The 14,753-nt window shown below is 45.1% G+C and overlaps 1 protein-coding gene across 2 annotated transcripts in view; it reads left to right on the forward strand.

The window, feature by feature from the left end:
- The window catches only part of tln1 (talin 1), a 135,978-nt gene that overhangs the window by 90,860 nt on the left and 30,365 nt on the right, over positions 1-14,753 (forward strand). For both annotated transcript variants that reach the window (XM_031802434.1, XM_031802435.1), the window contains exons 33-45: positions 340-429; positions 1,120-1,242; positions 4,903-5,046; positions 5,471-5,632; positions 5,900-6,040; positions 6,950-7,131; positions 7,742-7,874; positions 10,286-10,387; positions 10,784-10,954; positions 11,536-11,784; positions 12,049-12,168; positions 12,586-12,732; positions 13,213-13,379. In XM_031802434.1, coding sequence (XP_031658294.1) covers positions 340-429; positions 1,120-1,242; positions 4,903-5,046; positions 5,471-5,632; positions 5,900-6,040; positions 6,950-7,131; positions 7,742-7,874; positions 10,286-10,387; positions 10,784-10,954; positions 11,536-11,784; positions 12,049-12,168; positions 12,586-12,732; positions 13,213-13,379 — 1,931 coding nt within the window. The remainder of the gene's footprint in view (positions 1-339; positions 430-1,119; positions 1,243-4,902; positions 5,047-5,470; positions 5,633-5,899; positions 6,041-6,949; positions 7,132-7,741; positions 7,875-10,285; positions 10,388-10,783; positions 10,955-11,535; positions 11,785-12,048; positions 12,169-12,585; positions 12,733-13,212; positions 13,380-14,753) is intronic.

Below are 14,753 nucleotides of genomic sequence, written 5' to 3' on the forward strand. Positions count from 1 at the left end.
AACACAGCTTTAAGTTGTTGTGCTCCAGAGTCTAGTTACACAGTTTCAAGTTGTTGTGCTCCAGAGTCTAGTTACACAGCTTCAAGTTGTTGTGCTCCAGAGTCGAGTTACACGGCTTCAAGTTGTCTTCTTTGTCTGGTTCATTAACATGTCACCTGAAGGGTGCATAATTGACAGCTCTTTTGTGTGTTTGTGCGTGTGCCTTGTGCGTGGACATATGTATATGTGGGGTGTGTCTGAGTGCATTTCCGCGTCCATGTATAGTAGTCTATATGTTCTCTCTGTGGTTGTGACTGTGTGGGTGGTTATGTTCCTAACCTGTGTACCATGTCTCTCCAGACTGTTCGGGGACTGCTTGAGAACCCCACCGAGGCGGTCAGTGACCTCTCCTACTTTGACTGCATCGACAGTGTCATGGAGAACTCCAAGGTAAATGACAAACTAGACACCTCCTTGATAAATGTTTTCATTCCTTCTACATTTCATTTCTTTCTTTTCCTCTCTCCCTTTCTCTTCTTTCTATACTTCCTCCCTACTTGCCACATACTTCCTCCCTACTTGCCACATACTTCCTCCCTACTTGTAACATACTTCCTCCCTACTTCCCACATACTTCCTCCCTACTTCCTCCCTACTTGCCACATACTTCCTCCCTACTTGCCACATACTTCCTCCCTACTTGCCACATACTTCTCCCCTACTTGCCACATACTTCCTCCCTACTTGCCACATACTTCCTCCCTACTTGCCACATACTTCCTCCCTATTTGCCACATACTTCTACCCTACTTGCCACATACTTCTACCCTACTTGCCACATACTTCCTCCCTATTTGCCACATACTTCCTCCCTACTTGCCACATACTTCTACCCTACTTGCCACATACTTCCTCCCTACTTGCCACATACTTCCTCCCTACTTGCCACATACTTCCTCCCTACTATGTCCTAGAATATATCCAGGGAAATGGTGGTGTTTTGTTTTTAAAATAAGATTTTCGATCACCTTTATACCTTATAATGTTGTATAGGTATTTTGTGAAATAAATATATGTTTAAATATTTAGAAATATTAAGAAATATAAGTATTTTAAGTCTATTTGCCTTGTGTCCTGCAGGTCCTGGGGGAAGCCATGGCTGGAATCTCCCACAACGCTAAGAACAGCAATCTGCCTGAGTTTGGGGACTCTGTCAGCTCTGGCTCTAAAGCCCTGTGTGGCCTTACTGAAGCAGCTGCCCAGGTAAACCACCTTCCAGTCCAGCAGACCAGGGGGTGTCCCAAATGGCCCTCTATTCCCTGTATACCCTATGGGCCCTGTATACCCTATGGGCCCTGTATACCCTATGGGTCCTGTATACCTAATTCCCTGTATACCTAATTCCCTGTATACCCTTTGGGCCCTGTATACCCAATTCCCTGTATACCCTATGGGCCCTGTATACCCTATGGGCCCTGTATACCCTATGGGTCCTGTATGCCCTATGGGTCCTGTATGCCCTGTGTGCCCTGTATGCCCTATGGGTCCTGTATGCCCTATGTGCCCTCTATGCCCTATGGGTCCTGTATGCCCTATGCGCCCTGTGTGCCCTGTATGCCCTATGTGCCCTGTATACCCTATGGGTCCTGTATACCCTATGGGTCCTGTATGCCCTATGGGTCCTGTATGCCCTATGGGTCCTGTATGCCCTGTATGTCCTGTATGCCCTATGTGCCCTGTATGCCCTATGTGCCCTGTATGCCCTGTATGCCCTGTATGCCCTATGTGCCCTGTATGCCCTATGTGCCCTGTATGCCCTATGTGCCCTGTATGCCCTATGTGCCCTGTATGCCCTATGTGCCCTGTATGCCCTATGTGCCCTGTATGCCCTATGTGCCCTGTATACCCTATGTGCCCTGTATGCCCTGTATGCCCTGTGTGCCCTGTATGCCCTATGTGCCCTGTGTGCCCTGTGTGCCCTGTGTGCCCTGTGTGCCCTGTGTGCCCTGTATACCCTATGGGCCCTGTATACCTAATTCCCTGTGGGCCCTGTGTACCCCGTGGGCCCCATGTGCCCCGTGGGCCCCATGGGCCCCGTGTACCCTGTATACACCTATTCCCTATATACCCTATGGGTCCTGGTCCAAAGTTGTGTACTACATGGAGAATAGAGTGCTATTTGGGACGCAAGCAAGCAGCCTAACGCCCACAGGGATGCGTTGCCTTGCATAGTTGGATGGTCCCATGCTCTAATACATCGGCCTAATTATTCTCTCAGCCAATGAGGCAATTTGATGCTAGCTTAGGAACATCTGGACCTGGGAGTGCATCTGAAATGGAGGGAAGGAGTGGTAGTCACTTTCAACAGTCAGTTCCTCTCTTTAATTCAATACTCTCATATAACCACACAAACAAATGCCTGCGCGCGTGTACACACACACACACACACACATGCGCCTAATGACTGTGAGTAAGGCCTGGTCATGTGGGTCTGTCAGTATGTGTGTCTCTGAATGCTCCATCTGCTCATTACATTACAGTTCAGTGCATTACAGTTCAGTACATTATAGGACATTACAGTTCAGTTCATTACAATTCAGTTCAGTACATTACAGTACAGTTCAGTTCGTTACAGTACATTACAGTGCAGTTCAGGTCATTACAGTACATTGCAGTTCAGGTCAGTACAGTACAGTTCCTTACATTACAGTTTCGTTCATTACAGTACATTACCTTACAGTACATTAAAGTTCATTACAGTTCAGTACATTACAGTACATTATGCTGTCACATTCACAATGGCTCTGCGCTACTGGCCATTGAAAAGTTGACTGTGTGCATTTGAGGGCATCTGTGTGCATTTGAGGGCATCTGTGTGCATTTGAGGGCATCTGTGTGCATTTGAGTGCATCTGTGTCTGAATGTTTTCTTCTGTTTCTGTGTGTGAATGCATGTTGCCATGGCAAAGAGTGGCAAGACAAGCGTAACGTGAGAGATGTGGAAGATCTTGGAAAACCTTTGTCAATTGACACGTAACATGTTTTGTTGGAACACCGTTTGATCAACTCACTGCGGTGGCTCTACCCACGTGTGGTGCTGCAGATGTTAACGTTGTCATAAACAATACCACGTGTGGTGCTGCAGACGTTAACGTTGTCATAAACAATAACAGGTGTGGTGCTGCAGACGTTAACGTTGTCATAAACAATAACACGTGTAGTGCTGCAGACGTTAACGTTGTCATAAACAATAACAGGTGTGGTGCTGCAGACGTTAACGTTGTCATAAACAATAACACGTGTAGTGCTGCAGACGTTAACGTTGTCTATCAACAATACCACGTGTGGTGCTGCAGACGTTAACGTTGTCATAAACAATAACAGGTGTGGTGCTGCAGACGTTAACGTTGTCATAAACAATACCACGTGTGGTGCTGCAGACGTTAACGTTGTCATAAACAATAACAGGTGTGGTGCTGCAGACGTTAACGTTGTCATAAACAATAACACGTGTAGTGCTGCAGACGTTAACGTTGTCTATCAACAATACCACGTGTGGTGCTGCAGACGTTAACATTGTCATAAACAATAACACGTGTAGTGCTGCAGACGTTAACGTTGTCTATCAACAATACCACGTGTGGTGCTGCAGATGTTAACGTTGTCATAAACAATACCACGTGTGGTGCTGCAGATGTTAACGTTGTCATAAACAATACCACGTGTGGTGCTGCAGACGTTAACGTTGTCATAAACAATACCACGTGTGGTGCTGCAGATGTTAACGTTGTCATAAACAATACCACGTGTGGTGCTGCAGATGTTAACGTTGTCATAAACAATACCACGTGGTGCTGCAGATGTTAACGTTGTCATAAACAATACCACGTGTGGTGCTGCAGATGTTAACGTTGTCATAAACAATACCACGTGGTGCTGCAGATGTTAACGTTGTCATAAACAATACCACGTGTGGTGCTGCAGACGTTAACGTTGTCATAAACAATACCACGTGTGGTGCTGCAGATGTTAACGTTGTCATAAACAATACCACGTGTGGTGCTGCAGATGTTAACGTTGTCATAAACAATACCACGTGGTGCTGCAGATGTTAACGTTGTCATAAACAATACCACGTGTGGTGCTGCAGATGTTAACGTTGTCATAAACAATACCACGTGTGGTGCTGCAGATGTTAACGTTGTCATAAACAATACCACGTGTGGTGCTGCAGACGTTAACGTTGTCATAAACAATACCACGTGTGGTGCTGCAGATGTTAACGTTGTCATAAACAATACCACGTGTGGTGCTGCAGATGTTAACGTTGTCATAAACAATACCACGTGTGGTGCTGCAGATGTTAACGTTGTCATAAACAATACCATGTGTGGTGCTGCAGATGTTAACGTTGTCATAAACAATACCACGTGTGGTGCTGCAGATGTTAACGTTGTCATAAACAATACCACGTGTGGTGCTGCAGACGTTAACGTTGTCATAAACAGAACTGCTACGTGGTGCTGCAGATGTTAACGTTGTCATAAACAGAACTGCTACGTGGTGCTGCAGATGTTAACGTTGTCATAAACAGAACTGCTACGTGGTGCTGCAGATGTTAACGTTGTCATAAACAGAACTGCTACGTGGTGCTGCAGATGTTAACGTTGTCATAAACAGAACTGCTACGTGGTGCTGCAGATGTTAACGTTGTCATAAACAGAACTGCTACGTTAGCGATCGTTAGCGATCGTTAGCGATCATCGTAGATATTTAGCTGTATTTTTATTTATTTTTTACGTTGTAAAAAAAATCTACAATGTTTCCATATTTGCTCTAACTCCTGTCAGCACTTGTTACATTTATCTTGTTTAGTTCATCAAAACCATCCATACAACATTAATTTGTCTGAAAAATGTTACAGGGTGCCTACCTGGTTGGAGTGTCAGACCCTAAAAGCCACGCGGGCCAGAAGGGGTTGGTGGACCCTGGCCAGTTTGCCCGTGCCAACCAGTCCATCCAGATGGCATGCCAGAACCTGGTGGACCCGGCCTGCACCCAGTCCCAGGTAGAACAAACACACACACACACACACAGGTGCCTGCGCACAAACACACACGTCGTCAGCGTTCTCTCGCAGTCAAGGATGACTTTGGTTAGGCTTTGTGTGTTCCAATATAAACGAGTAACACACACACACACACACACATATATGATCGTACGAATGAACACTCATGCATTCATACACTCACCCGCTTACTCAAGGTCCATGGATAAACACATGCAAACTCTCATACACTCACTGACTCCCTCACTCACACGTCATACCACACAGACCCAACATGTAACCAACCTAAACTTGCTCTGCGTACTGTTTTCTAAATGTCCACTGTATACAGAATCAAGGTGAATAAAGATGATCAGTATTTCTGAACAGAAGCTGTGTTTTCCATCTTTTAGCTGCCTACTTCAGACACCTCTTGTTTCCCAAGGTCCTCTCTGCCGCCACCATCGTTGCCAAGCACACGTCGGCGCTGTGCAACGCCTGTCGCCTGGCCTCCTCCAAAACAGCCAACCCTGTTGCCAAGCGACAGTTTGTCCAGTCTGCTAAGGAGGTGGCCAACAGCACAGCCAATCTGGTCAAGTCCATCAAAGTGAGTAATAGTCAATACTTTTTGAATTCATATGTACAGTACAGGTTAGGGCTGCATCGTTAATGTGACAGACACTTGCAGGGGGACTCCATGCCCCAAGTTCATTGACAATTATCTAACAACAACCCATGCCATGAGAAATACGTCCCTGACAGTGCAGTTAAATCCACCTTGGAGCAAATGTTTATATATTTTTTTTTTACTGCTGTTTTAGAATGGCATTCCATCACTAATGAATGTAACCCTGTTTGTGCGTTGTGTGTGTAGGCTCTGGATGGAGCGTTTAACCAGCAGAACAGAGAGAAGTGTAGGGTCGCCACAGGGCCCCTGATAGAAGCTGTGGATAACCTCACCGCCTTCGCCTCCAACCCAGAATTCGCCAGCGTGCCCGCTCAGATCAGCGCTGAGGTAATACAGTACACTGGCCTTCCCTACGGTCTCTGTGGTTACGCTGTCCCTTCCCTACTGTCTCTGTGGTTACGCTGTCCCTTCCCTACCGTCTCTGTGGTTACGCTGTCCCTTCCCTACTGTCTCTGTGGTTACGCTGTCCCTTCCCTACTGTCTCTGTGGTTACGCTGTCCCTTCCCTACTGTCTCTGTGGTTACGCTGTCCCTTCCCTACTGTCTCTGTGGTTACGCTGTCCCTTCCCTACTGTCTCTGTGGTTACGCTGTCCCTTCCCTACTGTCTCTGTGGTTACGCTGTCCCTTCCCTACTGTCTCTGTGGTTACGCTGTCCCTTCCCTACTGTCTCTGTGGTTACGCTGTCCCTTCCCTATTGTCTCTGTGGTTACGCTGTCCCTTCCCTATTGTCTCTGTGGTTACGGTGTCCCTTCCCTATGGTCTCTGTGGTTACGCTGTCCCTTCCCTATGGTCTCTGTGGTTACGCTGTCCCTTCCCTACTGTCTCTGTGGTTACGCTGTCCCTTCCCTACTGTCTCTGTGGTTACGCTGTCCCTTCCCTACCGTCTCTGTGGTTACGCTGTCCCTTCCCTATTGTCTCTCTGGTTACGCTATCCCTTCCCTACTGTCTCTCTGGTTACGCTGTCCCTTCCCTACTGTCTCTCTGGTTACGCTGTCCCTTCCCTACTGTCTCTCTGGTTACGCTGTCCCTTCCCTACTGTCTCTGTGGTTACGCTGTCCCTTCCCTACTGTCTCTGTGGTTACGCTGTCCCTTCCCTACTGTCTCTGTGGTTACGCTGTCCCTTCCCTATTGTCTCTCTGGTTACGCTGTCCCTTCCCTATTGTCTCTGTGGACACAACGGATACGTCAGATGTTACACAGTCAACCAGAATGTTGTATTATTGTTCCAACTCCCAGGGCCTGGCAGCGATGGAGCCCATCGTGGCTGCAGCTAAGACAATGCTGGAGAGCTCCACAGGTCTGATCCAGACCGCTCGCTCCCTGGCCGTCAACCCCAAAGACCCCCCCAAGTGGTCAGTGCTGGCCGGACACTCCAGGACCGTTTCCGACTCCATCAAGAAACTTATCACCAACATGAGGTAACCGCTAACATGGTCAGTTACCACAGCAGAGATAAATACTGTGTCAACATGAGGTAACAGTTAACATGGTCAGTTACCACAGCAGAGATAAATACTGTGTCAACATGAGGTAACAGTTAACATGGTCAGTTACCACAGCAGAGATAAATACTGTGTCAACATGAGGTAACAGTTAACATGGTCAGTTACCACAGCAGAGATAAATACTGTGTCAACATGAGGTAACCGTTAACATGGTCAGTTACCACATCAGAGATAAATACTGTGTCAACATGAGGTAACCGTTAACATGGTCAGTTACCACAGCAGAGATAAATACTGTGTCAACATGAGGTAACCGTTAACATGGTCAGTTGCCACATCAGCGAAATGACGGAAACTTTTGAAAAGTTCCCAGGTTACTGGCATAAAGCTTCTCACTGGGTTGGTGTTTAATTGTTAGATATATTCATGCAGCCAGCCATTGAGACATATCTCTGTGAGAGAGAGAAAAAAGTATCTTCATTCCAAGTTATCAAGGTTAAAAACACAAATCGTTAGGAAGTCTGGTCATTTTGGGTTCTCCAAAACCGTTTCTCAAGGACTGTGTGTCTATGCGTGTGTACAGAGACAAAGCCCCAGGCCAGAGGGAGTGTGACGAGGCCATCGAGGTGCTGAACAACTGTATTCGGGAGGTTGACCAGGCCTCCCTGGCAGCCATCAGCCAGCAGCTCACCCCAAGAGAGGACATCTCCCAAGAGGTGTGTGTTTCTGTGTCTTGTCTGGCTGTCCCTCTGTCTGGCACGCTGTGTGTGTGTGTGTGTGTGTGTGTGTGTGTGTGTGTGTGTGTGTGTGTGTGTGTGTGTGTGTGTGTGTGTGTGTGTGTGTGTGTGTGTGTGTGTGTGTGTGTGTGTGTGTGTGTGTGTGTGTGTGTGTGTGTGTGTGTGTATTCAGACCCCTGGACTTTTTCCACCTTTTGTTATGTTACAGCCTTATTCAAAAATGTATATAAAAAAGATTACTCAGCAATCTACACACAATACCCCATAAAGACAGGTTTTTAGACATTTTTGCAAATGGATTAAAACATTAAAAAAACTGATAGCTTATTAACATACAGTACCAGTCAACAGTTTGGACACACCCACTCATTCAAGGGTTTTTCTTTATTTTTACTATTTTCTGCAAGCTGTCATCAAGACAAAAGGATGACTACTTTAAAGAATCTCAAATAGAAAATTATTTTGATTTGTTTAATACTTTTCTGGTTACTACATGATTCCATATGTGTTATTTCATAGTTTTGATGTCTTCACTATTATTCTACAATGTAGAAAATAGTACAAATAAAGAAAAACCCTTGAATGAGTAGGTGTTCTAAACTTTTGACTGGTACTGTAACTATTCAGACTCTTTGCTATGAGACACGAAATTGAGCTCAGGTGCATCCTGTTTCCATTGATCGTCCTTGAGATGTTTCTACAACTTAATTGGTGTCCTTGTGGTAAATTCAATTGATTGGACATGTTTTGAAAGGCACACACTTATCTATATAAGGTCCCACAGTTGACATTCCATGTCAGAGCAAAAACCAAGCCATGAGGTCAAAGGAATTGCCTGTAAGAGCTCCAAGACAGGATTGTGTCGAGGCACAGATCTGGGGAAGGGTACCAAAATATTTCTGCAGCATTGACAGTCCCCAAGAACACAGTGGCCCCCCTCGTTCTTCAATGGAAGAAGTTTGGAACCACCAAGACTCTTCCTAGAGCTGGCCGCCTGACCAAACTGAGCAATCGGTGGAGAAAGGACTTGGTCAGGGAGGTGACCAAGTCCTTTCTAGAGCTCTGTCATGCTGACAGAGCTCTAGACTTCTTCTGTGGAGATGGGAGAACCTTCCAGAAGAACAACCATCTCTGCAGCACTCCACCAATCAGGCCTTTATGGTGGAGTGGCCAGATGGTAACCACTCCTTGGTAAAAGGCACATGACAGCCAGCTTGGAGTTTTCCAAAAAGCACCTAAAGACTCTCAGACCATCTTTGGCCTGAATGCCAAGTTTCACATCTGGAGGAAACCTGGCACCATCCTTACGGTGAAGCATGGTGGTGGCAGCTTCATGCTGTGGGGATGTTTTTCAGTGGCAGGGACTGGGAGACTAGGCAGGCAAAGATGAACAGAGCAAAGTACAGAGAGATCCTTGATGAAAACCTGCTCCAGAGCGCTCAGGACTTCAGACTGGGGTGAAGATTCACCTTCCAACAGGACAACGACCCTAAGCACACAGCCAAGACAACCCAGCAATGGCTTTGGGACAAGTCTCAATGTCCTTGAGTGGCTCAGCCAGAGCCCGGACTTGAACCCGATCAAACATCTCTGGAGAGAACTGAAAATAGCTGTGCAGCAACACTCCCCATCCAACCTGACAGAGCTTGAGAGGATCTGCAGAGAAGAATGGGAGAAACTCCCCAAATACAGGTGTGCCAAGCTTGTAGCGTCATACCCAAGAAGAAACGATACTGTAATCGCTGCCAAAGGTGCTTCAACAAAGTACTGAGTAAAGGGTCTGAATACTTATGTAAATGTCATATTTAATGTTGTAATTTTTAATGAATTTGCTAAAATTTCTAAAAAACGGTCTTTGCTTTGTCATTATGGGGTATTGTGTGTGTGTGTATATTGATGGGGGGGGGGAAACTATGTAATACATTTTAGAGTAAGGCTGTAACCTAACAAAATGTGGAAAGGGCTCTGAATACTTTCCAAAGGCACTGTAGATGTGTACATGACTAAACTATACCATACTACACTACTATACTATACCGTGCCATTCTATACTGTACTCTACCTTACTATAGCATACTGTACTAGACTATACTGTACTATACTGTACCACACTATACTGTACTATACCATACTACACTATACTGTACTCTACTATACCATACTATACCATACTACACTATACCATACTATACTATGACATACCATACTATACCATTAAGCAATAAGGCCCGGGAAGGTGTGGGTTACAGTCTGATATACCACTGCTGTCAGCCAATCAGCATTCAGGGCTCGAACCACCGGATTTATAATATACTATACCATATGTAGCTTTTTCCAGTACATCTGTGTTTGTGTATTTGCTTCTACCATGGTGTGTGTGTGTGTTTCAGGCTCTGCATGAGCAGCTGGCAGCTTCGGTCCAGGAGATCAGCAATCTGATAGAGCCGGTGGCCATCGCAGCTCGCTCTGAGGCTTCCCATCTGGGACACAAGGTAAGAGACCCCATCCTCTTGGCCTATTTACATTATCCACATCTGTCTGGCTTTATACCTTACAGTCTAATAGGAAATTACATATTTAGTATTCAGGAAATTAATACTAATATTAAGGAAATTAAGGAAATGACATATTTAGTATTCAGGAAATTAATACTAATATTAAGGAAATGACATATTTAGTATCCCAACGTGCTAAACTTTTTTTCTATCATTAAAAGCCTTCAAAGGTTGTATTTATACCGTCGTATCTAGTGAATTTGTAACTACTTTACTTTGGTTCAAAGACTTGATGCAGCTGGATGGAGTCTGACAAAAACATACAGCAATGTGATAAAATAGAACACATCTCAACAATTTGGTCCTCTCTCTCTCTCTCTTCCTCCTCTTCAGGTGTCTCAGATGGTGAGCTATTTCGAGCCCCTCATCATGGCAGCCATCGGCACGGCCAGTAAGATTCAGAGCAGCCAACAGCAGATGGCGGTGTTGGACCAGACCAAGACGCTGACAGAGTCAGCCCTGCAGATGCTCTACACGGCCAAGGAGGCCGGAGGAAACCCCAAGGTCTGCTTTCTCACAAAACTGTATTTTGCTATACTATACTGTACGAGTCAGCCCTGCAGATGCTCTACACGGCCAAGGAGGCCGGAAGTCTGCTAGATGACACTCATGGAAAAATAATCTATTCCGGCTTTAATGTATTTGAAAATATTTGACGTCATGTGTTATGTGGTCCTCTGTAGCTCAGTTGGTAGAGCATGGCGCTTTCAACGGCAGGATAGTGGGTTCGATTCCTGGGACCACCCGTATGTAAAAAAATATAAAAAATGTATGCACGCATGACTGAGTCGCTTTGGATTAAAGCGTCTCCTAAATGACATATCCTATACATTTAACTCCGGTCTAACCAGGGACAGCAGTGCAGCATCCATATCATCAGTGTTAATGGCAGTATTATGGTTTTTAATGCCGTGACATAGCGAGGTACTGTCTAGGTCTATTCCTAATGTAAGTGGCACTGAGTCGAAAACACGACATGGTAACTAACACTCAATAGAAATGTATCTACCAGCGGCCCAGCTATGGTTTGATGCGTATGACCGTCCACTGATCTTGTCTCTCTCTGTCTGTGTCTGTCTGTCCAGGCGGCCCACACCCAGGAGGCTCTGGAGGAGTCTGTCCAGATGATGAAGGAGGCGGTAGACGACTTAGGCGCCACCCTGTCGGAGACGGCCAGCGCTGCGGGCGCCCTGGGCGGCATGGTGGACTCCATCACCGCCGCCATCAACAAGATGGAGGAGAGCCCTGCCGGCGAGCCCGATGGCTCCTTTGTGGATTACCAGACTACCATGGTGAAGACTGCCAAAGCCATCGCCGTCACCGTGCAGGAGATGGTGAGGAAGGGTGGTGGGGGTCGTGAGTTTGTATGTGGGTGAGTGGTTGTGGGGGGGTAGTAAGTTTGTGTGTAGAACTGCGGGGGTTATAGTAGTTGGATGTCATCATCAAACCATGAATGACATACACTTCCTGTGGAATGATAGTTGTGTAATGGTTATATGTCTGGTAGAGAAATCTTGTTTTCCATACAGGACATTCTCTTCCCTCAGGAAAAAATATAATGAAAGATCATTAGATAAAAGGCTGTGTCTTGTTTTCAGGTGACTAAGTCCAACACCAACCCAGATGACTTGGGAGGTCTGGCCAGCGAGCTTACTAATGAGTTTGGAGAGCTAGCCACCGAGGCCAAATACGCTGCCATCACTGCAGAGAACGACGAGGTATCTGATGACAATTAATATGTATTATATTCATGTGACTGATGTGTTTGACCAAGTAGAAACGAATACATATTCTCAATGCCAGTGTGATAATGCAGTGAAAAAAATGCTGTTTTAAAGGCATGATAATTCTCCTCCCAGTCCTTGGCTTGGGGAAACAGAAGGAGATTCAATATGTAGTTCTATGTACAAAAACAAGAGCACTGGTTTGGCTGATGCTTTATGGAGGAAAGTGTTTTACTTGTAATGACTGATATATGGTCGTCTCGCCTACCTTTGTTGAAAATGCGCTGAATGACAGTTGGATAAGAGGGTCTGCTTAATGACCCTTTTTTCTTTTTCAAAAGTACAGTACTGAATGATACTGCACTGAAAAAGGGCTTTCTAAAGAGTCCCAACTCCTCTGTCCTTGTCCAGATTGGTTCCCACATCAAGAAGCAGGTTGGAGAGCTCGGCTTCAACTGTACTGGGCTGGTGACTAAGGCCGGAGCTCTACAGTGTAGTCCCAACGACTCCTTCACCAAGAAGGAGCTGATCGACAGCGCACGCAAAGTCTCCGAGAAGGTGAGCCATAATGACCTATCTGTATTTCTTCCGACCGACATGCAGCTAGCCCCTGTTTTTTTAAACATTTTATATTTGTCCTGTCCTCTGTTTGTTATTTAAGCCTACTGTGTTTTATGTTTTATAAACCCCTCCAGATAAGAATTTCCCTCACAGGAACAATAAAGTTATTTGAATGTGAATTTGAGTTAACATAGGAGAGACCGTTGTAGCCCCTGAGAACCCAAAGGAAGACTGGGTATCTGTCTGTTTTGACTGGTGATGCCTTCAACAACGTTACATTGTGACCTTGTCAGGACAAATTTTGAAATAGACTGGTTCCCGGGATTGACAATACTCAGATTGGGATTGAAATGTTGTCTGTTTGGTTCTGGATCTTAATAAATCACAGTTGGACCATGTCAGAGTTGCAGACATTAAACCTTGGTTGATGCAGCCATATGATGACACCATATTCATAACATCTCTTCTCTCTGTCAGGTGTCTCATGTGCTGGCGGCCCTTCAGGCTGGTAACCGTGGCACCCAGGCCTGCATCACAGCAGCCAGTACCGTGTCGGGCATCATCGCCGACCTGGACACCACCATCATGTTCGCCACCGCCGGCACCCTCAACCGTGAGAACTCGGAAACCTTCGCCGACCACAGGTACTGTCCAGTAGTCTGGTGTAATATTTGATGCCGGGGTTATTAACTATGGTAGCCTGGTGTAATATTTGATGCCGGGGTTATTAACTATGGTAGCCTGGTGTAATATTTGATGCTGGGGTTATTAACTATGGTAGCCTGGTGTAATATTTGATGCTGGGGTTATTAACTATGGTAGCCTGGTGTAATATTTGATGCTGGGGTTATTAACAATGGTAGCCTGGTGTAATATTTGATTCCCTCGGTTATTAACTATGGTAGCCTGGTGTAATATTTGATTCCCTCGGTTATTAACTATGGTAGCCTGGTGTAATATTTGATGCTGGGGTTATTAACTATGGTAGTCTGGTGTAATATTTGATGCTGGGGTTATTAACTATGGTAGCCTGGTGTAATATTTGATGCTGTGGTTATTAACTATGGTAGCCTGGTGTAATATTTGATGCCGGGGTTATTAACTATGGTAGCCTGGTGTAATATTTGATGCTGGGGTTATTAACTATGGTAGCCTGGTGTAATATTTGATGCTGGGGTTATTAACTATGGTAGCCTGGTGTAATATTTGATGCTGGGGTTATTAACAATGGTAGCCTGGTGTAATATTTGATTCCCTCGGTTATTAACTATGGTAGCCTGGTGTAATATTTGATTCCCTCGGTTATTAACTATGGTAGTCTGGTGTAATATTTGATGCTGTGGTTATTAACTATGGTAGCCTGGTGTAATATTTGATGCTGTGGTTATTAACTATGGTAGCCTGGTGTAATATTTGATTCCCTCGGTTATTAACTATGGTAGCCTGGTGTAATATTTGATTCCCTCGGTTATTAACTATGGTAGTCTGGTGTAATATTTGATGCTGGGGTTATTAACTATGGTAGTCTGGTGTAATATTTGATGCTGGGGTTATTAACTATGGTAGCCTGGTGTAATATTTGATGCTGTGGTTATTAACTATGGTAGCCTGGTGTAATATTTGATGCTGGGGTTATTAACAATGGTAGCCTGGTGTAATATTTGATTCCCTCGGTTATTAACTATGGTAGCCTGGTGTAATATTTGATTCCCTCGGTTATTAACTATGGTAGTCTGGTGTAATATTTGATGCTGGGGTTATTAACTATGGTAGTCTGGTGTAATATTTGATGCTGGGGTTATTAACTATGGTAGCCTGGTGTAATATTTGATGCTGTGGTTATTAACTATGGTAGCCTGGTGTAATATTTGATGCCGGGGTTATTAACTATGGTAGCCTGGTGTAATATTTGATGCTGGGGTTATTAACTATGGTAGCCTGGTGTAATATTTGATGCTGGGGTTATTAACTATGGTAGCCTGGTGTAATATTTGATGCTGGGGTTATTAACAATGGTA

This window comes from Oncorhynchus kisutch, linkage group LG23 (assembly GCF_002021735.2).
Source record: "Oncorhynchus kisutch isolate 150728-3 linkage group LG23, Okis_V2, whole genome shotgun sequence".
Classification (NCBI taxonomy): Eukaryota; Metazoa; Chordata; class Actinopteri; order Salmoniformes; family Salmonidae; genus Oncorhynchus; species Oncorhynchus kisutch.